Source organism: Drosophila ananassae (assembly GCF_017639315.1).
Source record: "Drosophila ananassae strain 14024-0371.13 chromosome 4 unlocalized genomic scaffold, ASM1763931v2 tig00000061, whole genome shotgun sequence".
Lineage (NCBI taxonomy): Eukaryota > Metazoa > Arthropoda > Insecta > Diptera > Drosophilidae > Drosophila > Drosophila ananassae.
The window spans coordinates 1,656,157-1,683,713 of NW_025319038.1; the positions used below are offsets into that span (position 1 = coordinate 1,656,157).

The following is a 27,557-nucleotide window of genomic DNA, read 5'->3' on the forward strand; positions in this document are numbered from 1 at the left end:
AATGACATGCCCACCTAATATTATAATTGACAAATTTTCTAGAAATGGAATATGGAAACTGTAATGCTCAATTTAGAATTTTGTTACCGTTTCTGGAGTTTTTAAAAAATAACTTTAATTCAATCTGTATTTCAAATGGGTTTCCGATTATAGAGCTTGGACATTATGATATGTTTTAAAATGTGTTTTATATTTAAAATTACTAATATATACGTATTAAACATGGAAAATTTATTTATATCTTGTTTTTAAACATTTTTTCATATTTTATTGTTTTCTAAACTTATTAAAAATTGTTTAATGGTACTATAGTTAGGAAAATATGGCTAACCTCCGTCGTTGGTATCTTTCCGTTTCCGCTTTTTGCCACGGGAGGCATTTGTACGAGAGCTCCAATCGGGGTACATTTGCATATGTAGTTGACGTTCTCGTCGCGCCAACTCGTAATATTTTGCCTGCTCCTCACGCCCCAAGGCATGCCACTGGGTGTGGGATAACCGTTTAGTTTCGCGAAAAACACATTATACAATAAGGCAATCATTGGAATTATTGAAAATATAACCAGCCAAATTATTAAATACTTATCTTATTACTTACTTTACTTATTATGTATACTTTCTTTAATTATAAAAACGGAGTTCTTCTATTCTTAAGAAATTTAATATTAGTGCGTTGCTTAATAAACACATAATCTAATACCGAGAGGGGTTTAAAAAACTACCGCGTCACGAATAAAGGTGAGTAAACATTTTTAATTACACATTTTAAAGGTTCAAAAGAAACGTAAGCAGAAACCGTGTTCTTTTAAATATATAAATGATATTTTGTAATTAAAATACGCACATAAATGAATGAACTTTAAGATCGTACCGACCCTGACAAGAAATTCTCCCCAATTCCTGCCTATTTGTACCTTTTGGGAATGTCCATAAAATTGATGTCCATAAATTGATATTACAAAAATTATACTTAGCTGATTTTAAATCAGTATATGCTTATAACCAAATATGTAGAGAATGTACCCGTACTGGGTTTATTAGAATATGCTTATGATTGGAGTTTTCAAAAACATAGGATAGGTTATTTAATTTTCACACAAAATTACAGTTAAAATCATTTTGAAATTATATTTATTTTTTTAGTTTTTTATAAATTTATAAGAGAGTCGAATATTTTAAAGTGGTGTCATATTTGGCACATTTCAACCAGATAAAGTTAGAAAGATAAAATATGGCACATTTTAAGATCAGATATTTATCCTAAAATATTAAGAGAAATGACAGAATTCTGCATGTAACTACGTTTAAAGAATCCCATGGTCACGTTTTTCAAGTCATCGTTTTGTTAAGGGGGCAGGATGGTTTCAGAGGCTGAAAAAAAGCAGATTGTTGCTATTTTTTTTTCATTTCTGAGTGAATATAATTATTCAATTTTTTTACACGATAAATGGCTATATTTTGAGAGTATCTAGGAATTTTTATTTTTAAGAAATAATTATTATTTGTCCCGTGACGGGCAGTCGGCCGGAGTCGCTTCAAAAAATTATTATCTTGCGGTGCGTCAAGTCTGGCCTTACAGTGTTAGCGGAAACAGAAAAATTAAATTGATTTACTGAAACTATTAGTTTTTAAATTTTATTTTTTTTTAAAAGCTTTCGTTCATCCGCAAGTATTTATTGTATAAAAGATGTGTGAAAAATTGTATTTAGATCCGAGCATTTCTTTTTGAATTACGTTACGCACCGACTTGAAAAAGTTGTTTTGAGAAAAACGCGTCTAAAGTTTTAAAAGCAATTGAAAGTATATGGAGAGAAATAAGCTAGAAAATCAGTATCTTAGCGAGCTTAAGTCCGATCGACATGAAACTTTCACAGAATATTCCTGAGATAATGTTCTATTATATACAAATTTTTTGAAAAAAAAATTTTTTGAAGTCTTAAACCATCCTGCCCCCTTAAGAATTGTCATTATATCCATATAAAACTATGAAATCCAAGTAATTGTATAAAATATTTTAATACATTTAAGTCATTTCTTCCACGGCAAGAAACTATAAAGCTGGGACTGATCGATCGATTCGGGTGCATGCTTTAGCCAATGTAATGTCATACGCCCAATTTTAAATAGTTCTGGTAGTATTTAAAAACAAACAAAAAAAATTCTTAAAAAAATCAAAGTATAAACCAAATATATCATTTCATAAGTTTAAATTTATAAGGTTGATAAGTTTCGAATTTCTTTAAATTAAATGTTTCTATTGTGTGTGTGTAGTGTACATGTGTACATGTGTATTATTTCCGGAATTTTTGTAACATTTTCACATGACTACGGCTAAAAAAAATAAATACAATTTTTGCCTAGTATTATTGAAAAAAAAAAATCACATTCGAAATTTTAGGACTACTTAATTATACTCTTTGTTAAATATTAAATTCCGTACAAGTTAAGCCATTAATATTTTCAGCAATTCAATTCAACAATTTTTAAGTGATTACACCACTTAAGGCTATACATATAGGATATGACTTTATAGCTTTTTTTATTTGGAATAAATATAATGTTATTATAATCGTATATTATTTTTAACCTAAAACAATTTTTTGACACCTATTGGGATTTAAAAAAAAAATATATAAAGAAATACCAAATCTAACAGTATCTAAACAATCTTCACAGCTACAAACATAAAGTTTTACATCTTTCAAGTGTATATTGAATCTTTACAGCCTGCAGTTTAAGATTAATCTTATTTTTATATTTCAATTATTTACAAATAACTAAAATACATATTTTTACTGTGTCGTTACTTCTAATAAATGTAAATTACTTGTGGATGTTAGAGGTGTGCTTGACAATGTACGTGTTAGTGATTTCATGAAACAATATTATAGTAAAATGCAATTTAAATAAAAAATGTTAGTTTGATAATTTTGTGCAGTACCTCCCGAATCCGTTGTCGATCTGTCTTTTTTACGCTTTTTCTTTTTTGACACATAACCGTAGTTATCTCGTGCGCTCCACCCCGGATATAATTCCATATGTAATTGCCGCTCTTGACGAGCTTTTTCGTAATATTTGCTTTGCTCTTCGCGGGAAAGTTCGTGCCACTATAATTAATAATGGAATTCATTAAAATCATTTTTAAAAGAGGTATTAATTTAATTGAACCGTTTAAAATTTGTACTTCTCAAATTTCTTTACTTTCTTTATAAGGCTTCATTTTTTTAAACTTACGTGATACATAGTAATATTTATTAATATTTGCTTATTCGCTTACCCGCCGCCCTAAAATTTGATTTATAGCTGCCGATTCTTTAAGTGTACATTCAGCAACTACTTTGGCTCTCATTTCCTTCATGTACAACATAAACGCATTCAATGGTTTTTTTATATGTGGTTTTTTTTTGTCATTAGAAATATCTTTAGTGTCATTCGTTTGAATACTTGACGTATTTTTTGTTTCCAGGTTCCTGGCGAAATTTTAAAATAAATATATATATAAATATAAATTAATATAATCAAGTTAGACACAAAACATTAACTTCGTGCGAAGCCGAAGCGTATATACCCTAGCAGAATTAATTTGTTGACCCACCTACCAAATGGGCATTTGTCCATATTAACAAGAAATGAAAGCTAACTTCGAGCGGAGCCGAAGTTGATATAACCTTGCAGTTAAGCAGCAGCTTATATTATTATTATATATCGGATCGTATACAGTTGTCCGATCCTTATGAAAATTTCACCATCGAATCAATTTTCTAATCAAAATGTTGGAAACAGTCCCAAGAATCATTAAAAATAGCAAGGTTGTGCCTTTTGCGATCGTTCAGTTGTATGGCAGCTATAGGATATAGTCGGCCGATCCTTATGAAATTTGGCAGATCGGATTAGATTGGCAGATCCGGAGAAATTCCCATCATGCTAGCTTCAAAAACAGCAAAGTTAAGCCAATCCCGATCGTTCAGTTATATGACAGCTATAGTATATAATCTGAACGATCGGAAATGGAACAACCTTAGCTGCAAGGGTATATCAACTTCGGCTCCGCCCGAAGTTAGCTTTCCTTTCTTGTTTATTATTAATTTACGTGAAAGTTTTAGTAAAGAGTTATGCAGTAACTTTTAAATAAAATATATAAAAAAAGTATATAGTATAGAAAAACATATATAGAAAATAAAGATTAATATATATTAGTTCTTCAAATTTATCAAATTTAATGAAAAAGAAAGATATTCGTTTTTTTCTCAAGAAAATTTGTAAGCTTTATTAAGACCAGTGTTTGAAAAACTGTTGGAGTTTAATTTCATATGATTTTGCTTTTCGCCGCCGCCACTTTTCGTTTTCTTACTTTCTGCCTTGCTGTTGCTTTCGATCATGATCATGATCTACAACTTCTGTAAAGCTTTACGAAACAAGCTGAACCTTCAATAGATACGTTTTGAACAAAGAAACGTATATAGCCATGACTTTTTGAAAATATGAGATTAAAAACTCCAATTTAATTGAAGAAAATATTGTTTAATCACCTATAATAAATTCAATAAAATTATTTCGCGTTTTTCCTTAAACCCAAAATCAAATTCCCCAAATTGGGCAAACATCATAGAAGACGAAAAATTAATGTAGAAAATCTGAGATTTCAACTTCGGATGAGTATTCCTAACTGATATGCTAACTGCTAGATACCATTTTTTAATTTTAGTTGGTACACATACTTTTCAAAAATGATATGTACTGGAAACAATGATGGTCATCGCTATTACACGGCCTACATAATTCTATATATGGTAAAATTTGATCGATTTCTTCTCTTAGGTGTACCGCGGAAACTGTGGGTGATAGAACCTATGTTTGTTTTGGACTTTGATTAAGGGGATCTTAAAGGTTATGGAGCAGGTGAAATTATGCGTGGAGATTTTTTGCTGTTGGCCTGTATTTTTATAGTTGTTGCAAAAGCAACTGCGGATTTTAAGAAGTCACCAGCAGTCGAAGCAGCGAAAAGTAGGAATATTGCGACTTATACTACTTCGACTGCAATTTTTTAAACACTGATTAGGACATCCGGGGTTACACAAAAAAAATTGTTTCATAAATAACGCAAATATTATAAATATATACTCCTAAAGTTTATATTATTGAAAAAAAAAAAGTTGAACTCGGGCGGAGCCGAAGTTAATAAACCACTGCACTTTAGTAGCAGTAAAAAACAAGGAAGGAAATTGATATACCCTTGCAGTTAAGGTTGTTCCATTTCCGATCGTTCAGATATATGGCTTCTATAGGATATAGTCGGCCAATCCTTATGAAATTTGGCAAATCGGATTATTTTGCCCAAAATAGAATCTGTACCAAATTCCATCTTAAAAAACCCTATCTTAAAAAACACCAAAGTTATGCCAATATCGATCGTTCTATGACAGCTATAGCATATAGTCAACCGATCATTATGAAATTTTGTACATAAGATATTTTAGCCAAATATACCACGTGTGGAAAGTCCCAACCTTCTAACACCAAAGTTATGGCATTTCCGATCAATCAGTTATATGGCACCTATAGGATGCAGTTGACCGATACCGGCCTTTCCTACTTATATACTACCTGAAACGAAAAGAAAGATGTGTGCAAAGTTTCAACTCGATAGCTTTAAAACTGAGAGACTAGTTTGTGTAGAAACCGACAGACGGAAATGCTTATATCGACTCAGAAGGTGATTTTGATCAAGAATATATATACTTCTTAGGGTCGGAGATGCCTCTTTCACTGTGTTGCACACTTTTAACCAAAATTATAATACCCTCTGCAAGGGTATACAAAATAAGGTTCAGTTACATGGCAGCTATAGGATTTGGGCGACCTGCCATTCCCATATATATACTTCGTGCAAAGAAAAGAATGATATGTGTAAAGTTTTAAAATTTCGATAGCTTTAAAAATGACAGACCAGTACTTCGCTTCTTGACAGGAGTTTGTTACAAAAGTAACGGAAACAATATAATTGAAATATTTTATATATAATTTTCATGGTTCTGCAAATAAAAGATTGAGAATTCTTTAAAACTCATAGTATACCAAATTTTTAATCCCACTGTTTTAGAAATAAAGGTCGTTTATATTGTCGGTAAGCAAGAAAAGACCGGGCAGAGAAATTTCTGGGTACATGTGACACAGGTTTGGGCTGGTCTAGGTGATAAATTGTGTTAGTATCTTAGATTTAAGATTTTTGAATTTCTTGTAAGGGAATTGTAAGAAATTAAATCATTTGGAAAATTGAACTCATTGGATACCAAAATTTTTAACTAAAATTCCTCTAGGAATCCAGATGTTTTGATTCTGATCCGAAATATAGCAGACTAGATTTATTTTTTTATTAAAGTATGTTTTTCGATTTTGCAAAGTTTTTATTAAGCTATATAAATTCTGATTGAACATTTATGATGGAGTGATGGAAATTGACGAAGTTTAACCTAATTTAATAACGGAATATTATTATTTATTTTCATTAAATCTTGAATTATTAAAAAACAAGAAAGGAAAGCTAACTTCGGGCGGAGCCGAAGTTTATATACCCTTGCAGTTGAGTCGCAGTCCGCTAGTTGGCGCCACGCATCTTATATTATTAGATACATAACGGATCGTATATAGAATTTTGGCATATCGAATTATTTTGCCAAAAGAGGAATCCATTGAAACTCCCATCCTTCTAACTTGTGAAATTTATGAAACCTTATGAAATTCGACAAATCAGATTTTTTTTTCCAAAATAGAATCTGTACCAAATCCCATCTTTCTAACTTAAAAAGCCAATTTCGATCGTTCTATGACAGCTATAGGATATAGTCGGCCGATCCTTATGAAATTTTGTATATAAGATATTTTGGTCAAATGGTGTGGAAAGTCCCAACCCTCTAACTTAAAAAACACCAAAGTTATTGCATATCCGATCAATCAGTTATATGGCAGCTATAGGATATAGTCGACCGATACCGGCCGTTCCGACTTATATACTGCCTGCAAAGGAAAGAAGGGTGTGTGCAAAGTTTTAACTCGATAGCTTTAAAACTGAGAGACTAGTTTGCGTAGAAACGGACAGACGGACATGCTCATATCGACTCAGGAGGTGATCCTGATCAAGAATATATATACTTTATAGGGTCGGAGATGTCTCCTTCACTGCGTTGTCAAAATTATAATACCCTCTGCAAGAGTATAAAGATTGAATAATTATATACACTCAGAATTGAACAAAAAATCTGTTTTTTTTTTCAGCCTCGGAAACCATTCTGCCCCTTTAAGCAGCTAAAGCAAAATCCATAAAAACGGCGGAACCCAAATTATACACCTAATATTTTTACATGACGTTTATGGACAGACTCAGACAAAAGGACTTTCCTACATGGTATCAAAACCGTTTGGAATGAAGGATATAGAAAATCACAAACAAAAAATTTTAAAATTACATGTTTTTTAGCTTGGTTCCGATAGTTAGATCATATGGAGCATCAAGGATGGGCAAACTTTCACATTCTGAAAGCCCAACGATTGTATCGCTTTTGGTACATGCAGCATTTGTGAAGGCGTTTAATTGAGATTTAAAAATATTATTTATAACACGTTCATGGATAGCAGATACAGAATCCACTTTTGAGATTGGCGACGCTGTTTCTTCAAAGTTCATAATTGGAGAGATTTTCAAACTGTGAAAATATTTTTCATCTCCCCTATTCTTTAAATTATTAGATTTAGAGGATTCTAAAGTTGGAATTTCTATGCGACGTGCGAATTTTGATTTCCTTCGATTTTGACTTATTTCCAGATTTCTGGAAAACGTATCTATCGAGTTGTCTCTATTGCTCGTGGATATAGCAGATGTTGTTAAGACTTGATCAATTAATTTAGAGTCCTTGACAAAGGAAACATCAGGCAGTTGATTATAATTATTATTCAAAACAGCGGGAGACCGAATTATAGAATCTTGAACAGTAGCAGAATCGTCTAACACAACGTTGGAGTACTTTGGTAAATTACCATGCATATTTATAAGTGCTGCAGAGGATGTTAGAGAAGCAAACTCTAAAATAATTTCTGCTGCAGTGCTACATTGTTCAAGTTCATTTGGAGTGCCATAACTTTTTGCATTTGGATGCCAAATGCATGATGGTGATGAAGATTTTTTAAATTCACTTTTATCAATACCCTTGAGATTAGACGATGAGTAATTGTCACAACAATATTGTTGTTCATAAACGGTTGAAGCAAATTGAAGTATAATATTTTCTACTTCAGCTAATGTTTTGGGTTTTCCTACATTTGTTATTAACTGTTGATCAATCTTGTTATCATTTTTTTCCCAGTCAACACAGTCAGATTTTATATGGCTATTTTTGGATGTTATCAAACATTCGCCAGTCAATGCTATTGCAGCCAGAGCCATAATGGAATAAATTGAAGTTTTACTAGAACTTTTATCGGAATGAACCCCCAATCGTTGAATACTCCGATGGTAAAAAAGCTCAGCCGTACTCCATTGATTACAAAGTTGTTTTACTTTATCCAACATGCCCTCAATTATCTTTAAGTTATCATTTAATTGTCTTCGAACTGTCTTTTTGAGGGCTGTTTCTACTCCATAATTTTGATCGATATGACACTGACGAAATGCAGATGAAAGTAAGGATAGTTGCTCCAGTTTATTTCTAACATCAATTAGTAAATTTTTGTGTTCTCGGAAAAAGTTACAACTTTCTTGTCCATCGTAAACGTTTGTGTATTTATTATTATTATTTAATTGATTTTCAAATTTATCTTTATCAAATTCTTTGACTTTTGATTGTTGCAGATTGCTTAATATTTTATGAAAGCTTGAAAATTCTGAGAAGGATTCATCACATCTCAAACAACTATCAATTTCATTAAGAGTGTCGTTATTATTATTATTATCTTGCGAAGCTGGGGTTGGTGGAAGATCCTCTTGATCAATATCAGATTTCTTTTTCGAAAAGTTAACCATATCTTTCACTTTTTCGAATGTTTTTCCAGATTCAGATTGGGATTCCGCTAACTGTGGCTGAAAAAGGTGAGTATAAAGAAGTTGTGTAGCTAGAAGCTGATGCTGCGAGCACCTTTGTTGGCTCATTATAATATGACTGTTTATGGAAGTAGAATTTTCACCTTAACCGCGGAATCCTATCTCCTGATTAAGTAGGCTTAAGGTCTCTTAATTTAGTTGCAAATTTTTGGATCTTGTGTTATGTCAATTTAATGTTTATTGGTTTCGTTATTTATTCCTTCGAAGCGAAAACACAGACAATCAATGCATGAATATTATTGTTGGCTGGCACGAAGTAGACTATTTTTACAACATGAAGTTGTATGGTACTGAAAAGTTAATATAAAAACAGTTTCAATATAATATTTTATATTTCGTGTTGTTTTATTCTACTTATGATTTAAGCCATATAAGAGGATTTTCTCATTTTTAAATTGATTATCAAGATTATTTTTTCCAATATTTAATAACTTTAGATTCCGTCCTTATACCAATTATTATTCCTAAATTTGACATTTTAGAAATTCAGTGTGATCCTCTTGACATATCAAGGGTCAGTTAATTATATAGATTATAAAGACAAATTTAAATTCATACGGTAAGTATCTTATAGACTTTTATAAATTGTTTAGTTACTTTTATAAAAATTCATGTTTTTATATTGTTCAATTCAAATTGTTTCATGTTTTTTAATGGATTTTTTAAATTAATTTAATTGAATAGAATTAATATTTGTATTATAAATTAAATCCTAATTAAAAATCGTACACGGTATACACAGAATGAAAGCGGTTCACGACACTCAAATTAAAGATTTTTTTAAAGTGATAGTGATACAGTATTACAAAAAAATGTTTCTTTTATTTAGCTTAACTGTAAAAGCAGAAAGTATATACGGAAAAGACCTATGGATATTCGTATACTCTGGATATACTGACTAAAGCTTTTATTTATTATTTAATATTTGCAACACTAATACAACATTATTTTGCAACTTTGTGTATTATTGTTTTTATGATTTCTTGATTGCATCAACAAAAAATTTATAATATGGACGTTTAAAAAAATTCACTTCATTATTTTTTATTAAGATAATATATTTTATCCATAATTTGTAATATTTTTTATGAAATCAGAACTTGTATGTGTTTTCACAAAATTATATATACTGCCGCAACAATATGCCACAATACTCTCTTTCGGTCTTAAAAGGTAAAAATCAACGAAAGTTGAGAGAAAGAGAGCTAAGAGAGAACGCGGATTCGACCCTGGCACGTCAGGAAATGCAAGATACGATGTGCGCAAACGCGTATAAAATATCCGTTCTCTCAAAATTTTGAACATATAACTAATGCTAGGCCCATTAACCATGAATAAAACATATTTTATTTTTGTATTCTTTTAAAAAGTATTCTTAATTCTCCAAGAAATTCCGTCCGATTGTCAAATGTATCTAAATGCTTTTTGGAATCTGAAATTGTGGGATTAACCTTGGATATCATTTTGATAATTTTTTATTTTTGAAAAGAGCGTATTATAAGTTTGGACAAAAGTGTGCAACGCAGTGAAAGAGACATTTTTGAACTTATACATTTTATGTACTCTTGGTCAGGATTACGTCTTGAGTCCATATAAGCATGTCCGTCTGACTGCTTCTACGCAAACTAGTTTCTACTTAACTTCAAGGGTATATCAAATTCGGCTCAGCCAGAAGTTAGATTGCCAGAGCCAGAAGTCAAAAAATGATTAAATATTTCAAGAATATTTGAACATTTATTTTTAGTTTGGATTCATATTTTATTCAAATACTTATTCGGAAATGCTTCATTCGGAAAATTTTTTTTAACAGAATCGTTGAATAAAAAATAATACCCTCTGCAAGGGTATATTTAAGTTGGCCAAATAGGCCAAAATATTTTATGTACAAAATTTCATAAGGATCGGCCTTGGTACATCGGAAATGGGACTTGGTACATATTCTATTTTGGACAAAATAATCTTAATAATCATGCAATTTTGTACACATATATGCTATATATTTTCGTCACCAAAATTGATATCCGATATTTTGGGTTTCGCATGCAGGTTCGTCACCGGTATTTTACCTCGTCGTGAGGTTTTAATACGCTTGCAGACGGTATTATAATTTTGGTCAAAAGTGTGCAACGCAGTGAAGGAGACATCTCCGACCCTATAAAGTATATATATTCTTGATCAGGATCACCTCCTGAGTCGATATGAGCATGTCCGTCTGTCCGTTTCTACACAAACTAGTCTCTCAGTTTTAAAGTTATCGAGTTGAAACTTTGCACACACCATTCTTTCCTTTGCAGGCAGTATATAAGTCGGAACGGCAGGAATCGGTCGACTAGGTAGGTCGACATAGGGTTTCATAAATTTCACAAGTTAGAAGGAGTTTCAATGGATTCCTCTTTTGGCAAAATAATTCGATATGCCAAATTTCATAAGCTACATATCTAATAATATAAGATTCGATCGGCCAACTATATACGATCCGCTACATATCTAATAATATAAGATGCGTGGCGCCACCTAGCGGACTGCGACTCAACTGCAAGGGTATATAAACTTCGGCTCCGCCCGAAGTTAGCTTTCCTTTCTTGTTTTTATATGATATCAGTTGTTTTTTTTGTTTATATAGATCTTCAATTATTGAAAATAGAACACATAATATATAGAATATTAAAGAAACCTCTAGACAGGCGATTCACAAGTTAGCCATACATAAAAAGTAAGGATAAACACCAAAACTCTTTTTATTTACTCCATAGATTTTGACTAATTAAGAAGAAAGAAAGGATATGGAATAATTAAAAACCTTTCCAAAGATGTAAAGTGTTTCAGTGTTTCTGAAGATATACGTATTTTTAATTTACAAAGGATTTGGAATTTGGTTAGTTTAAAAATTTTAATTAAAAATGTACCAAAATTCTACAAAATTGTTTCGTAGTTGTGGGAAACCAAATTGTTTAAACAAATGAACAGACGAGAAGCCGATTGCTTTGAGACTTTCACTACATAATAAATTATCAAAAAACAAGAAAGGAAAGCTAACTTCGGGCGGATCCGAAGTTGATATACCCTTGCAGTTAAGGTTGTTCCATTTCCGTTCGTTCAGTTATATGGTGGCTATGGGATATAGTTGGGAAATCCCTATGAAATTTGGCAAATAAGATTATTTTTGGAAAAATGGAATCTGTACCAAGTCCCATTTTTCTATTTAAAAAAGCAGCAAAGTTATGCCAATTCCGATGGTTCAGTTATATGACAGCTATAGGATATAGTCGGCCGATCCTTATGAATTTTGACAAATCAGATTATTTTGCCCAAAGTGGAATGGAATACCAAGTCCCATCTTTCAAACTTAAAAAACACCAAAGTTATGCCAATTTCGATCATTCTATGACAGCTATAGGATATAGTCGTCCGAGCCTTATGATATTTTTAACATATTATTTATTTATATAAATATTTTGGCCAAATATAACATACATATATGGAAAGTCCTAACTCTCTAACTTAAAAACACCAAAGTTAGACGGTCATGCTCATATCGACTCAGGAGGTGGTCCTGATCAAGAATATATATAATATACTTTATAGGGTCGGAGATGACTCCTTCACTGCGTTGCACACTTTTGACCAAAATTATAATACCGTCTGCAAGGGTATAAAAAACCAAAACGAATTTTGCCAGATATAAGCTATACAAGCTATGTATCAAGTTGAGTCATCTCAAGGGCTATCTACACGTGCAATATAAATAAGATCAAATGAGCCAATTTTAAAAAATAATTTTATTTTTATTTTTATTTTTTTTTTTTCCAAAAAAAAAAAAATTTAACCATTTGAAAAAAACTTTTTAACGGTGTAAAGCACGTTTAATATCTTTCGTGATAATAGCTATGAATTTTTTAATTAACAAATTAATTAACATTTTAATTTTTTAACGTAAGCTTAAGATATCAAAAAGTTGTAGAATAATAGTTGCTCATAACATCTCCAATTCTCCAAACATCTAAAAAAAAAAATAGTGCAAACAGACAACCAGACAAACTGCCTTCATTTGGAAAAAGCTGTACAAATTTCTTGAATTTCTTGAATAACTTCTGAAAGAAATGTCGGATCGGGTATATAAAAATATTCTATCTGAGTTACTGTTTACTTTCACCTTAATTTCTTCCAAACCAAACACATTTTTAAAAATGTTTGGACAAAAATTATCTAATTAAAACAATACCTTTCGATTGGTTTATAATTCATTCAGATCGGATGCCTACAGAAAATTTTTAATTTTTCGGCTATATATAAAGTCTCCTCGCGCACGCCAAGGCATGCAGGTCGTCACCTCGTGGACTGCCGTCCATAGTGGTTTTTTATAACATGTGAATCTATGTTAGGTTGGCTGCGCCATCTTGTGGCAAATTTGAGTCTATGCCATTTGATTTTGGCTCCCTCTTGTGTATATGTACATTTATTGATTCAGAGAGTGATTCTTTAAATAGTGACGATATCAAGGAGGTGGTGCAGAAAGATACATGTAAAAATATGTTTCCGCAAACCCCGCCAAATTTATTTACATAGTACATATTTAAAGTCAAATTTGACAAAGGTTACTTAGAAGATCTATTACATGTTGCAGATTTCTAATAAGGCAGCCAAAGAAAAATTACGTTATTATTAAAACAAAGAAAAAAACAATACAAAAATATATAAATATGTAAAAAATATATAAAAATGTTATATATAAAATATCTATCGGACTCACTTTGTGTGTTTAGAATTAATTTGCCTGTATGTTTAGAGAGTGTAAATTTATTTAGATAGGAGAAAGAAAGGTTTAAAAGTTTATATATATTGTCTATATATTTTTGACTAGACTCGAAAGAAGTTTCAAAATTAAGAATCAAGACTCAAAATTAAAACCTTTATTCTATGGTTTTTGGTGTCCAAAATAGCCTTACACTCCGAACATGACCAAAACGTTCTTTGTTTTTCAAATTGTCGTGAAGTTGCCTAATTAGTTAAGAACCAAACCATGCGTAAATTATTATACCCTTGCAGAGGGTATTATAATTTTGGTCAAAAGTGTGCAAACGCAGTGAAGGAGACATCTCCGACTCTATAAAGTATATATATTCTTGATCAGGATCACTTCCTGAGTCGATATAAGCATAACCGCCTGTCCGTCTGTCTGTTTCTACGCAAACTAGTCTCTCAGTTTTAGAGTTATCGAATTGAAACTCCCATAATCGACTGATCCCTGCCGTTCCGACTTATATACTGCATGCAATTAAAAGAAGGATGTGTGCAAAGTTTCAAGCCGGTGGCTTTAAAACTGAGAGACTAGTTTGCGTAGAAACCGTCAGACAGACGGACATGCTCATATCGCCTCAGGAGGTGATCCTGATCAAGAATATATATACTTTATAGGGTCGGAGATGTCTCCTTCACTGCTTTACACACTTTTGAACAAAGGTCTTATAATTTTAGTCAAAAGTGTGCAAAGCAGTGAAGGAGACAACTGGCGTCGATGTAAGAATTTCCGTCTGTCTTTCTGTACGCCTGTCCGTCAGTCGGTCTGTCATATAAATCGGATGTCATATAAATACAATAATATGTCAGTTGTAAATATAATATTAGAAGCTGCTAACTGCAAGGGTATATCCACTTCGGCTCCGCCCGAAGTAAGCTTTAGTAAGCTGTTAAAAATAAAAAAAAATTATTTGCAGTTTCCGTTTGAAACTTTTACGTGATTTTCGAATTTCGAAGCTAAGGGGCAATGGATTTCGAATTTATATTTTTTTAGGGGTTGATTCTGCATGCGCACGCGCGAGTTTAACGAGAGGGCCAATGAGAGAGTTTATATATTTTGAAATCTGTCTATTTGTTCATAACTGCAGTGGTGTTTGTGAATGTGTACATTGAAGAAAGCCATTGGTAAATTAAAGATGGCGTCTAAAAATATCCTCATCCATTATATAACACATACAAGAAGTTTGTTTAAATTCAAATTTAAAATTTAAAAAAGGCGAAACAGAACAGTGTCAGAAATTTACAACATTAAAAAAATATCCAAGAGAAACATTTTTTTTTTTTATTTTAGAGTTTCATATTATATCTATATTTATTTGTTTTGGCAATTATCCATTGCTTACGCAAGTATAACTTTTATAGCTGAGATAGATTCGAGAGTATGAAATATAAATACCCCTTTGCTAGGATTTAAAAAGATTGAGCTAAAGATAAAAAATGAGAACTGGAGAGCAGTTCTGATAATTAAGAATTGGAAATTTAGTACTAGAGCAATAATAAAGTTAAATGATATTTTGTATGTTAAATGCTATTTTGTATTAATTTATTGCATACATAATAAGTATCATGCTTGGCATAAAACAGACAACCATGGCTTTATAATAGGGGAATAACGTTTTTTGTCTATTTTCTTCAAATAGTACATTTTAAGCGAACTAAGTTTTTAACGGTGCATTATATTAAAATAATAATACTTTTCATTTTTTATAAAGCCTTTATAAAATTCCTTTATAAAATTTTTATAATGGAAGGACATTCCCTTAAGCGGTTATATACGTAAGAAGTTGTGTAAGAAGGCGGAAAAAGAGGATTTTTTCAAAAATTGGTTTTGAGCAAACTATTTCAACTATTATTTATTGATTTCAAACTCAGCATGTATATTAAGTCAACCTTTAACTATTTTCTCATATTCTTGGAACTGAACAATATCCAATTTAACAGAGGTTCATAAAAAAAAGACCTCATGCGGTGAGCAGGATATTTCTGGACTAGATTATCATCGTATAAAAACCAAATTAACTTCGTTCAAAAAATAATGAATATAAAATTTCGAAGAAAAAACAAATTTTTGAGAAATTTGATCGGCCGACTACATCCTATAGCTGCCATGTAACTGAACGATCGGAACTGGCATAACTTTGGTGTTTTTTTTTTGAGTTAGAAAGATGGGACTTGGTACAGATTCCATTTTGGGCAAAATAATCTTATTTGCCAAATTTCATAGGGATCGGCCAACTATATCCATTAGCCGCCATATAACTGAACGATCGGAAATGGCACAACTGTAAGGGATATCAACTTCGGCTCCGCCCGAAGTTAGCTTTTCTTTCTTGTTTTTTTATACCCTTGCAGAGGGTATTATAATTTTGGTCAAAAGTGTGCAACGCAGTGAAGGAGACATCTCCGACCCTATAAAGTATATATATTCTTGATCAGGATCACCTTCTGAGTCGATATGAGCATGTCCGTCTGCCTGTCGGTTTCTTCGCAAACTAGTCTCTCAGTTTTAAAGCTATCGAGTTGAAACTTTGCACACATCTTTCTTTTCCTTGCAGGTAGTACATAAGTCGGAACGGCCGGGATCGGTCGACTATATCCTATAGCTGTCATATAACTGATTGATCGGAAATGCCATAACTTTGGTGTTTTTTAGTTAGAGGGTTGGGACTTTCCACACATGTTATATTTGACCAAAGTATCTTATGTAAAAAATTTCAAAAGGATCGGCCGACTATATCCTATAGCTGTCATAGAACGATCGGAATTGGCATAACTTTGGTGTTTTTTAAGTTAGAAATTTGAGACTTGGTACAGATTACTCTTTTGGCAAAATAATTCAATATGCCAAATTTCATAAGGATCGGCCGACCATATACGATCCGCTATATATCTAATAATATAAGATGTGTACTATATAAGGTAAAAATGTCTCTATAAACTTATCCGGCTATGTCAACACTTAAAAATACAAATATACTCAGTAACCTTTTAAGTATAATTGTATTAATAAGAGAAAATGTTTTACTTACCTCGAATATCTACTATTTGTTGCTGTTTCTTGAGCTCCATTGTCTTGTTTGGAACTTGCTCCCATTATAGCTGGATGTGAATTTAATACATGGTGAGATGTAGCATGTACTGAAGGTAATAGGCTTGGTGAAAACCGGAAAGGAAAATCGCTAAAAAAAATATAAGCAATATGGTTAACTATTTTAATTAGTTATTTTTAAACTATTACTCATTAAGTTTTATGAAAACAATTTTTTGATTTTGTTTGGTGACCTAAAATTTTTTAAGATTAAGATATTTTTGAAAAAATTTTACACAGAACAAAACCATTTCGCAGGTAGTGACGCCGATTTTTTATTTTTATTAATTTTTGGGATTTTTCCTTCTAAATGCTATGACAAATTAAAAAATATAAACAAAATTTCATTCACAAATTTTTTTCATTTCGGATTATTCTATTTAGATTTCTGCACAACGCACATCTATTTTTGTTCGAGATGCCTCCGAAAATTCCCTGTAACGTCAATTCCCTGTCAATGTTCAATATTAATTAAAATTTAATTTATAAAGATACCGTTTGATAATAATAAAAAAAAAATACTTGAAAGTTGTCGCTTTTACACCAAATTATCTTCCAAAGTATGCACCAAAAATTTCGATACGAACTTTAAAGAAGTCCTTTACTAAGTAAAGTAAAAAATGAGTGTGATAAATACAAACGATTACCTTGATAGCGTTGTATTTATTGGCAATGAAGAAGGATATGGAGTTCTAAAACTAGATGCAGAGTATACAGACGGTGTATGCCTGTAAATAAATATAAGCATGTACAAAGAAGGCGGTTTACTAAATGTATTAGGTTTTAGCCTTATTTAACTCTTCAAACTGTTAAAATGTAAACATACCATGAAGCCACTTGAGATATGTCAGAACTCAGCATTGGATATGGATATTGACCTGCGGCAAAAGGATATAAAGCGGGACGAGTCAAACCTGAAAATATAATTTTAAAAATAAATGTTAGTAAGTTCGCACATTGACAAAGTTATTAAAAAAAGAACTTTTCGAAACATTCTTTAGTATTGGCTTATTGTTTATTTGACTGATTTGTTGACATCGTTATTGTGGTATTTTAACCTTTTTATATCTCTGTGGTTATAAATGTGGTATTAAAATGTTGGTTAAGTGTACAACGTAGTAAAGGACACATCTTCGACCCTGTAAGGTCGATCAGGGTCGCCCTTGAGTCAATATAAGTATATCCGTCTGCCTGTTTCTATGCGAACTAGTCTCTTAGATTTCAAGCTATCAACTTTGCATACACCCTTAATTTTTTCCCAGTATATAAGTCGGAAGTCGGTAAGCGAAATCGGTCGCTTACTGCCTAGATAAATAGAGCCAATTAACTGAACTATCGGAAACTGATTTCTTAACTTCAATTCACCAATGAACTGCTAAGGGAAAAAGCGAAGTTATTTTTCCTTTCACGTTCTAATTATAGCTAAACCCTTTCAGTCATGTGGCATCTTATGTCCTAAAATATATTTTCCAGAAAATCTCATCCTTCTTATATTAAGAAACACTAAAGTTATTAGTGAATTAGTTATATGGCAACTATAAGAAATAGTCGACTTATATAATGCGTCCAACGAAAAGAATGTATGCAAAGTTGAGCTTGATTGACTCTTCGTGTAAAAGCAGAAAGAAAGACGGACATTCTCATATCGACTGATCTAAAATATATATATATTTTTTATAGGGGTGAAGATGAAAAACATTTTAATTACAAAATTTAAATGAAAAAAAACTTTCTTGTTAAGCGCTATATCATGCTTGTTATGCGCTGAAGTCATCAAAGGAAAGGATAAATTGTAGTATCCATAAAGTATGTGAAATGTATTCCATTTTTTATCGTAAAGAATATTCTATGAATTTCCACCATTCGTTTTTTAATTTTAATGTTTGTTTATTGATCAATAAATAATCAAATCATAAAACATTTTTTTTTATAAAATAATAAAATTCATCAAATAGTTGTTATTCATGATTTTTATAATAAAACATATAATGGTTAAGTACCTGGTGAATATATAATTTTTTTTTTAATGCACGTATTTGTTGTTGAATTTGTTGGTTTTTCAATTTTAAGACTGTTGTTAGTTTTGTTTTTGCGAATATATATTTCCTTATTGGTGGTGTTGTATATTGTTGTCATTATCAAGTTCAATTGTTATAAGATTCTTCTAAAATACAAGATAAGCGTGAAGGGTAATAGGTCGGTGGCTGCAATAACCCGCGGGCTATGTTAGAAAAAACGATTGAATGAATTGAGCCTGCGACAAAAGGATGTCATTATTATGTGGTTGTGCAACATGTTTTTATTCTTTTCGATTTTCTACCCTTTCCCCATCCACAATGGTCATGTCCTATTAACAATGTTTTCCCTAAATCTTTATTTTCGTCTGCAGTGCAACCCTTATATGAAACTATCCATATCATGTAGGGGAAGGTTTTTTGTTGTGTGCTTTATGTAACAGTTTTTTTCATGTTCATTAACATTAAGAGGATTTTTTCCTAAATCATTTATAAAAAATGTTTCCATAAACTTATAATGTTAGATAACCTATTATAGAAATAAACCGTTGTGTATTTTATATGAATTCAATTTTTTTTATTTTGATTAGTTATCATATTGAACAGGTTAAGCTCGAAGTTAAAGAGGTAGAGAGGCAGAGGTAAAAACAAAAACTTTACATGTTGAAGATCCTACTTTTAACATTACCATACCGTTGAAAATATTTTCAGCATGATCATACTCGATTAGTAGATCATGTCTTTAATTTCACTATTACCAGCACGTTCCAAATCCAATACGATCTCTTTTCATTCATTTTTAAATGGTTCATATCATTTTTAAAATATCTGGGACAATTTTTGAACAGCCCGGCAAATTGAAATAAACACCCCGATATTCAAACGTATATATGCATTAAGCTCACAGGGGTTGGTTTACGCAACTAATAGGTCATGTGCGACGTTCTTTTAACCACTTTGCCTAAGGGGCGGTTTTTCTTTAATCCTCGAAAAAAAAACATTACTGTTTTTGTAATTACTTAGAAATTTGTAGATTCTATAGTAAAAAGAAATACTATCTGTAATACTATTCTATAGTAAAATAAATACTATCTATAATACTATATATAATATTCTATAATACAATAAAAAAAAAATTCAATAAATTGTCAAAAAAAATTTGATGACAGAATAAACAATTTTATTTTTAGGTTAAAATATCCATTCATATCGATATAATTTTATTAATATACATACTTTTTGTAATAAATTACTTAAAGACGAAAAAAAATTATTCATAGTTTAACCGCACGTCACCCTTATTTGTTTTCTTTCCCCTTGATAATTCAAATTTTATTGTGTTGTTCAATTAATAATGTGAAGTCTTTGTAAGGATTCATAATGGCGTGTAATCCTGTGGACCTCTTAAGTGCGCGCCTTTTATTTATGCCGCTGGTTTTCATTTGATCAGAAGGGTCTGCACTCAGTTTGGTTTCAATTTCTCCCTTCCACAATTTCTTTTCAATGTGCACAAACTATGGGGCAAATTCGGCAGAATGGTTAGATCATTGGCATATAATACAATGCTCACAAATAAAATCGCATCATGCGCAATTATTAATTCGCAAATTGTTTGAGCGATTGAGTTTGGGTGAGAAAGTCAAGAACGCATGATGCGGTAAAATTATATGAAACATGAACATGTAAGTTATCATTTAAAAAATGTTTAAAATTAAGACGAGAAAGAGAATCTAACTTCGGGTGGAGCCGAAGTTGATATACCCTTGCAGTTATGTAGCAGCATATATTATATATATATATATATATCGGTATATATATATATATCGGTATATAGTTGGCCGATCCTTAAGAACATTTTACCATCAAATCAATTTTCGAATAAAAATGTTGCACACAGCCCCAAGAAAAAAAAAAAAATAAATAAAATTAAAAATTAAAAATAAATATAGTCGGCCGATCCTTATGAAATTTGGCATAACGGATTACTTTGCCCAAAATGGAAACTATGTCAAGTCCCATCTTTCTAACTTTAAAAACACCAAAGTTATGCCAATTCCGATCGTTCTATGACAGCTATAGGATATAGTCGGTCGATCCTTATGAAATTTTGTTTGATAATATATTTTCCGAGATATAACATGTGTGGAAAGTCCCAACCATCTAACTTAAAAAACACCATGGCATTTCCGATCAGGAAATTGCAAATCAGTTATATGGCAGCTATAGGATATAGTCGACCGATCCCGGCCGTTTTGACTTAAATACTGCCTGCAAGTATAAGAAGGATGTGTGCAAAGTTTCAAGTTTATACCTTTAAAACTGAGACACTAGACAGACGGACATGTTTATATCGACTCAGAAGGTGATCCTGATCAAGAATATATATACTTTATAGGGTCGGAGATCTCTCCTTCACTGCGTTGCACACTTTTAAACAAAATTATATAGGAAATAGAGGAAACAATATAGTAGTTTCCTCTTGCACGCTAAGGCATGAGGCTCGTCACCTTCGTGGACTGCAGTTTATAGTAATTTAATCTTTTTTCTTAATTACTCTGCTATTACTATACTACTTATTTTAAATCTCCGTCTAAGATATTAAAAGAAAAATCTCTTTTTACTTTTGTTTTAGATTAAGTAATATTTATCACAGTACATTTTATATCTCAAAATATGGTACACTCACTCATAGCCTTAGGGTCCAGTTGATATGGTGGAATTCCGCAATGCGCCGGCGGTGGTGTAGCTAATGGATCTGCATTGTGACAAAAAAATGGGGGCAACCCAATTTTGTTGGCCTGGATAAGACGTAAGGAAAATAAATAAGGAATAAATTTTTTTATTATCCGTTTTAACTTTTTATTAACTTTTACCGTGTAAATTCATAAAAAAAATTTAGCCACATGGTTAATTTAAAGCAAAAGACAAGAAAGGAAAGCTAACTTCGGGCGGAGCCGAATTTGATATACCCTTGCCGTAGCAGCTTATATTATTATATGTATATAATATCGTATATAGTTGTCCGATCCTTATGAGAATTTCACCATTAAATCAATTTTCTAATAAAAATGTTGGAAACAGCCCCAAGTTCAATTATATGGCTACTATAGGATATAGTCGGCCGATCCTTATGAATTTTGGCAAATCAGATTACTTTGCCCAAAATGGAATGGAATACCAAGTCCCATCTTTCTAACTTAAAAAACACCAAAGTTATGCCAATTCGATTCGATCATTCTATGACAGCTAAAAGATATAGTCGTCCGAGCCTTATGAAATTTTTTACATATTATTTATTTATATAAACATTTTGGCCAAATATAACATATATGGAAATCCTAACTCTCTAACTTAAAAACACCAAAGTTAGACGGTCATGCTCATATCGACTCAGGAGGGGGTCCTGATCAAGAATATATATACTTTATAGGGTCGGAGATGTCTCCTTCACTTCGTTGCACACTTTTGACCAAAATTACAATACCCTCTGCAAGGGTGTAATAATAATATTAAGTAAAGCTGAACTGTATACCAAAAACAACGATTAATGTAACCATAACACTAAATTCAATCTCTACCTCTCTATGGACTGTTCCATTGAAGACGTAATTTTTTTCTTTTTCTGGTTACACATTGGCTTATGTAACATTTGTATACTATTTATGTGTTTTAGGTCTTGCATCATATAAACAATAATAACAACCTACGTTAGGTACAGCGGCAAATGATTCAGTGAAACCAAAAATTTCTTTGATGTTGCCGCGTCTAAACGAATAAGAAACGTGCCGCTGGCATAACTTCCCTTCCCCACGCAGACCTACCCTCATTGTCATCGAAATTTAATGTCGTATATATTTGTTTTAATTATACTAACATGCTTTTGACATCAAGGAAGAAATATATAAAAATACAAACCCATATACATATATATTAATTGATAAATCTTAAAATATATTAATAATAAAAAGTTTAACGATTTTTTATAAATTTTAGTTATGTGTGAATAAAAAAAAAAACGATATAAGCAGTTTTTATCGCATATCTCTTGAACGTTATGTGACTGCTCGTATGGGCCTAATGTGAGCACATTATATAGAGGAGCAGCTCTTTAGAAAACAGGTTATATATTTTCATACAAATATATACATTTTCCCTAATTTAATTAACATTTTAAAATTATCTTCGGCATACTCGTGAAAGTACATCAAATTTTGGGCTAATACAAAAAACAACAAAGGAAAGCTAATTTCGAACGGAGACGAAGTTGATATACCCTTTCAGTTAAGAAGCAGCTTATATTATTATATATATATCGGATCGTATATAGTTGGCCGATCCTTATGAGATTTTCACCATCAAATCAATTCTCCACTAAAAATTTTGGACAGCCCCAAGCATCTTTAAAAATAGCAATGTTGTTTCATGTCCGATCGCTCAGTTATATGGCAGGTATAGTATATAGTCGACCGATCCTTATGAAATTTGGAAAATATTGTAGAGGATATTATAATTTTGGTCAATAGTATTCAACGCAGTGAAGGAGACATCTCCGACCCTATAAAATATATATATTCTTGACTCGGATCATCACCTGAGTATATATAAGCATATCCGTTAAATTATTTTTTGGTTTCATTCTTTAGCCATATATAGTAGTTTCCTCTTGCACGCTTAGGAAGGGTTTTTTCTTAAATCAATATAAATAGCTGCCATATAATTGAACGATCGGATAGGTTAATCCTTTGGTTTTTTTTTTAAGGTAAAAAGTTTAGCTTCTCTATGGATTCTGATTTTGGCCAACTGATCCAGTGATCTCTGTCAACTGTCTTATTTTTTTCAAGATATTTGCTATTGATTACACATTTAAAAAGAGAGTGTATGTATAATTTATTTAAAAAACCAAATTCGGATCTTCCGACTATATTCTCTACAACAAATGAAACAAAAGTAATTTTTATACTCTTGCAGAGGGTTTTATAATTTTGTTCAAAAGTGTGCAACGCAGTGAAGGAAACATCTTCGACCTTATAAAGTATATATATTCTTGATCAGGATCACCTCCTGGGTCGATTTAAGCATTTCCGTATGTCCGTCTGTCTGTTTCTACACAAATTAGTCTCTTAGTTTTAAAGCTATCGAGTTGAAACTTTGCACACATCCTTCTTTGGTTTCCAGCAGTATATAAGACGGAACGGTCGACTATATCCTATAGCTGACATAGAAATGATTGAATGGAAATGCCATAAATTTGGTGTTTTTTAAGCTAGAGGGTTGGGACATGTTTTTTAAGTTAGAGGTGGGACATTTGGGCACATGTTATATTTGGCCAAAATATCTAAAGCACAAAATTTCACAAGGATCGGCCGACTATATCCTATAGCTGTCATATAACTGAACGATAAGAATTCGCATCACTTTGTTGTTTTTTAGGCTATAATGATGGGACAGTCTACGGATTCCATTTTGGGCAACCTAATCCGATCTGCCAAATTTCATCGGCCATGATATTTTTAAAGATGCTTGGGGCTGTTTCCAACATTCTAATTAAAAAATTGATTTGATAGTGAAAGTTCTCATTAGGATCGACCAACTATATACGATCCGATATATATATAATAATATAAGCTGCTCCCTAACTGCAAAGGTACATAAACTTCGGCTCCGCCCGAAGTTAGCTTTCCTTTCTTGTTTTTGTTTTGATTCTAGTTTATTCCGTGCATTAAGTATCAAGATTAAAACGTTGGTAATTTTTGTTGTTCGAAATAATGGAATAAACCGGAATCGTGGACGAACTTTGAGTACATTTTTTTGAGATGAGGGTGTTTACAAAGTTTCAACTCGATAGCTTTAAAACTATGAACTAGTTTGCGTAGAAACAGACAGACAGTAGGACAGACAGACGGTAGGACAGACAGACAGTAGGGCAGACGGACAGACAAACATGCTCATATCGACTCAGGAGGTGATCCTGTTCAGGAGTAAATAGACTTTATAGTATGCAAGATGTCTCCTTCTCTGCGTTGCACACCTTTATGGAAAATTATTATACCCTCTGTAGAGTATAACAAGAATACTATAAGTCATTATGATTTCTAGAGCTTCATGATACCTTTCCCCCGCTTATCTGGAAAAGGACCTTTGTTTTTTTTATCTCTGAGGCGAATTTTGGCGGACCATTAAGATCTTGCCGAAAATGACTAGATAAGAACTGAATAAGGCCAGGCTAAGGTTGATGTCGGCCAGATGTTTGTGTAGCATTAAATTGGTGACCATTGCTTACCATATAAGGTATGAATAGCGCTTTGCAAACAATCCACATTCATTATAAAAATCGTAGTTTCCTTAAATTTGTATTTTACTTTCGGCTGCGACCTTTCTCTAACATAGGTTTTAACGTATATATTTTCTTACCATTGTAACTGGTAATCCACTTGGGGACCCATTTGCATATGAATATGGTGAAACTAAATATCCCATATTAAAGCCTGGTGTGTGGGTATCAAGTTTATCTGAAATGTATAGCAGTTGTTGTTATTTGAAAGTTTTTATGGCCACCGTATGTGACGTACTTAAAATTTGTAGTTTTTATTTTAATATAAATTAAAATACAATTTTGGAAAATGTGCAACTGTAGACCCGATTCTTTAAGATTCTTAAATATATATTTAAAACACTTCACTATAATAAACTCCAAAAAAAATCAAGAATGAACAGCTAATTTCGGGCGGAGCCAAAATTGATAATGCTTTGGAGTTAAATGACGGTACACATTACAAGACCTAGGAGCGGTTATATATCGCAAATATTGGATTTAGTTGGCCGATCCAATATATGAAAGATGAAAGTCAGTTGATCCCAGACGTTCTCAATTAAATTACAGCGTGCCAAAATAAGAGGGCTGCTTTCGGAGTCGATAAATTAAAACTGAGAGACTAGTTTGCGTAGAAACAGACCAATGGTGATTAAGAATATATATACTTTATAGAGTCGGACAAGACGCCTTAAAATTAATATACTTTTAAATTATATTAAATTAAATTTAAATTAAACATTCTAAAATTATACTTACTAAAAACTGGGCTGTGTTCCGGACGTACTGTTTTTTGGCCCTTGTCCTAAAAAGAAAAAGTAATGAATTGGTTAAAATAATAACATAAACTATGTTAACTGTTAAATTTAGTTGTAATTGAATAATCGTATGATTCAAACTTAATTTTAATTGTTTCTTTGTATAGTTGTATTGCAGCTATAAGATATAATTCGCCAATTTATGTAATGGTTTCGTAGTTGGATTAAACAAAATGTATTTTTATTTTTTTTTGCATAAATTGCTTTCTTTATATTTTAAGAAGTATGGTTATTTGCAAAAGTTAAACGTCGTTTTGAAGGTACAGCCGTTCGAAGAAAGAGCTGATCGAAGCGCTGAAAAGCTGGCACAATGCATCGTATCTAAATCGCTTTCAACGCATTTATCTTAAAATTTAGTTTTTCAAAATTGTCTCCATCGTATCTAAAACAAGAAAGGAAAGCTAGCTTCAGGCGGAGCCGAAGATAATATACCCTTGCAATATGTATATGGGATCTAATATAGTTGGCCGATCCTTATAAGAATTTCACCATCAAATCATTTTTTTAAAAAATTTTGCTAATAAAAATGTATAAAACAGACCCAAGAATCTTTAAAAACAACAAATTGTGGCATTTCCGATCTATTAGTTATATGGCAGCTAAAGAATATAGTCGACCGATCCAGGCCATTCCGTCTTATATACTGCTATATGATTATAAACCTATAATCATGTATTGCGAAAATTATTGTGACCGACACATTCCATAAAATAAAAGCCCAATTTGGACAAATCACAGAGACTACAGTTCTAACCCGTGTTTATTTTCACCATTCAAGAAAGAACAGCCAATCGAACTTTACCGATGTAATAAATATAGCGGGAAGGGGGTGTGGCCCTCTTACGTTTACAAAATGAAGTTAAGGGTAGGTATAATACTCTAAATAAGAAAGGAAAGATATTTTAAGGTAGCGCCGAATTTTATATACTCTTGAATTTATATGAAGATTTAACGCAGAATTTTAGTATAAGAAAAATTTTAAATATTATGAAATTTGAAGGAAGTCCTAAGCTTCTATATGCACAAGAATAGAAGCTTGGCACGGAATGGCAATTTCGACCATTCGACAATAAATTTGGTTGATCCTTATTAAATGTGGCAGATCAACTATGATGGCTAATAATATAATTCATAAAAGACTCGCACTTCTAACTTAGAAGGTTCAATTCATGTGCCGGGTTTAAGAAATTGATTTTTTTCATAAATTGATTTTTTTAAATGTTTAGAATAACATGGTAGAACGATTATTTATTCGTTCGTAGTAGTTTTAAAGATACAGCACACATCCGCTAAAATTTAAGCGCGTTTTTTTAAAAACCGAGTCTTATCAAGTTTTTCCATTGTATCTCAAAAACGGCTTGACGAATTTTTAAATTTGTAGAGTACATTTAACACATGTAAATGTATTTGTATGTAAATGTATATTGTAAATGAACTAG

General features: G+C 31.8%; 1 protein-coding gene across 10 annotated transcripts in view; it reads right to left on the bottom strand.

Moving 5' to 3' along the window:
* LOC6502092 (protein pangolin, isoforms A/H/I/S) overlaps positions 1–27,557 on the bottom strand; it is a 61,668-nt gene that overhangs the window by 20,324 nt on the left and 13,787 nt on the right. For 4 of the 10 annotated variants that reach the window (XM_032455837.2, XM_032455836.2, XM_032455835.2 and 1 more), the window contains 8 exons: positions 26,060–26,105; positions 25,402–25,499; positions 21,677–21,788; positions 17,802–17,889; positions 17,623–17,703; positions 16,917–17,066; positions 3,277–3,469; positions 2,941–3,106 (listed from right to left, as the gene is read on the bottom strand). In XM_032455837.2, coding sequence (XP_032311728.1) covers positions 2,941–3,106; positions 3,277–3,469; positions 16,917–17,066; positions 17,623–17,703; positions 17,802–17,889; positions 21,677–21,788; positions 25,402–25,499; positions 26,060–26,105 — 934 coding nt within the window. Of the gene's footprint in view, positions 1–331; positions 483–2,940; positions 3,107–3,276; positions 3,470–9,062; positions 9,381–16,916; positions 17,067–17,622; positions 17,704–17,801; positions 17,890–21,676; positions 21,789–25,270; positions 25,325–25,401; positions 25,500–26,059; positions 26,106–27,557 lie in introns of those variants that run through there. The other 6 variants (XM_032455840.2, XM_032455842.2, XM_032455841.2 and 3 more) reach the window with 5 other exon arrangements.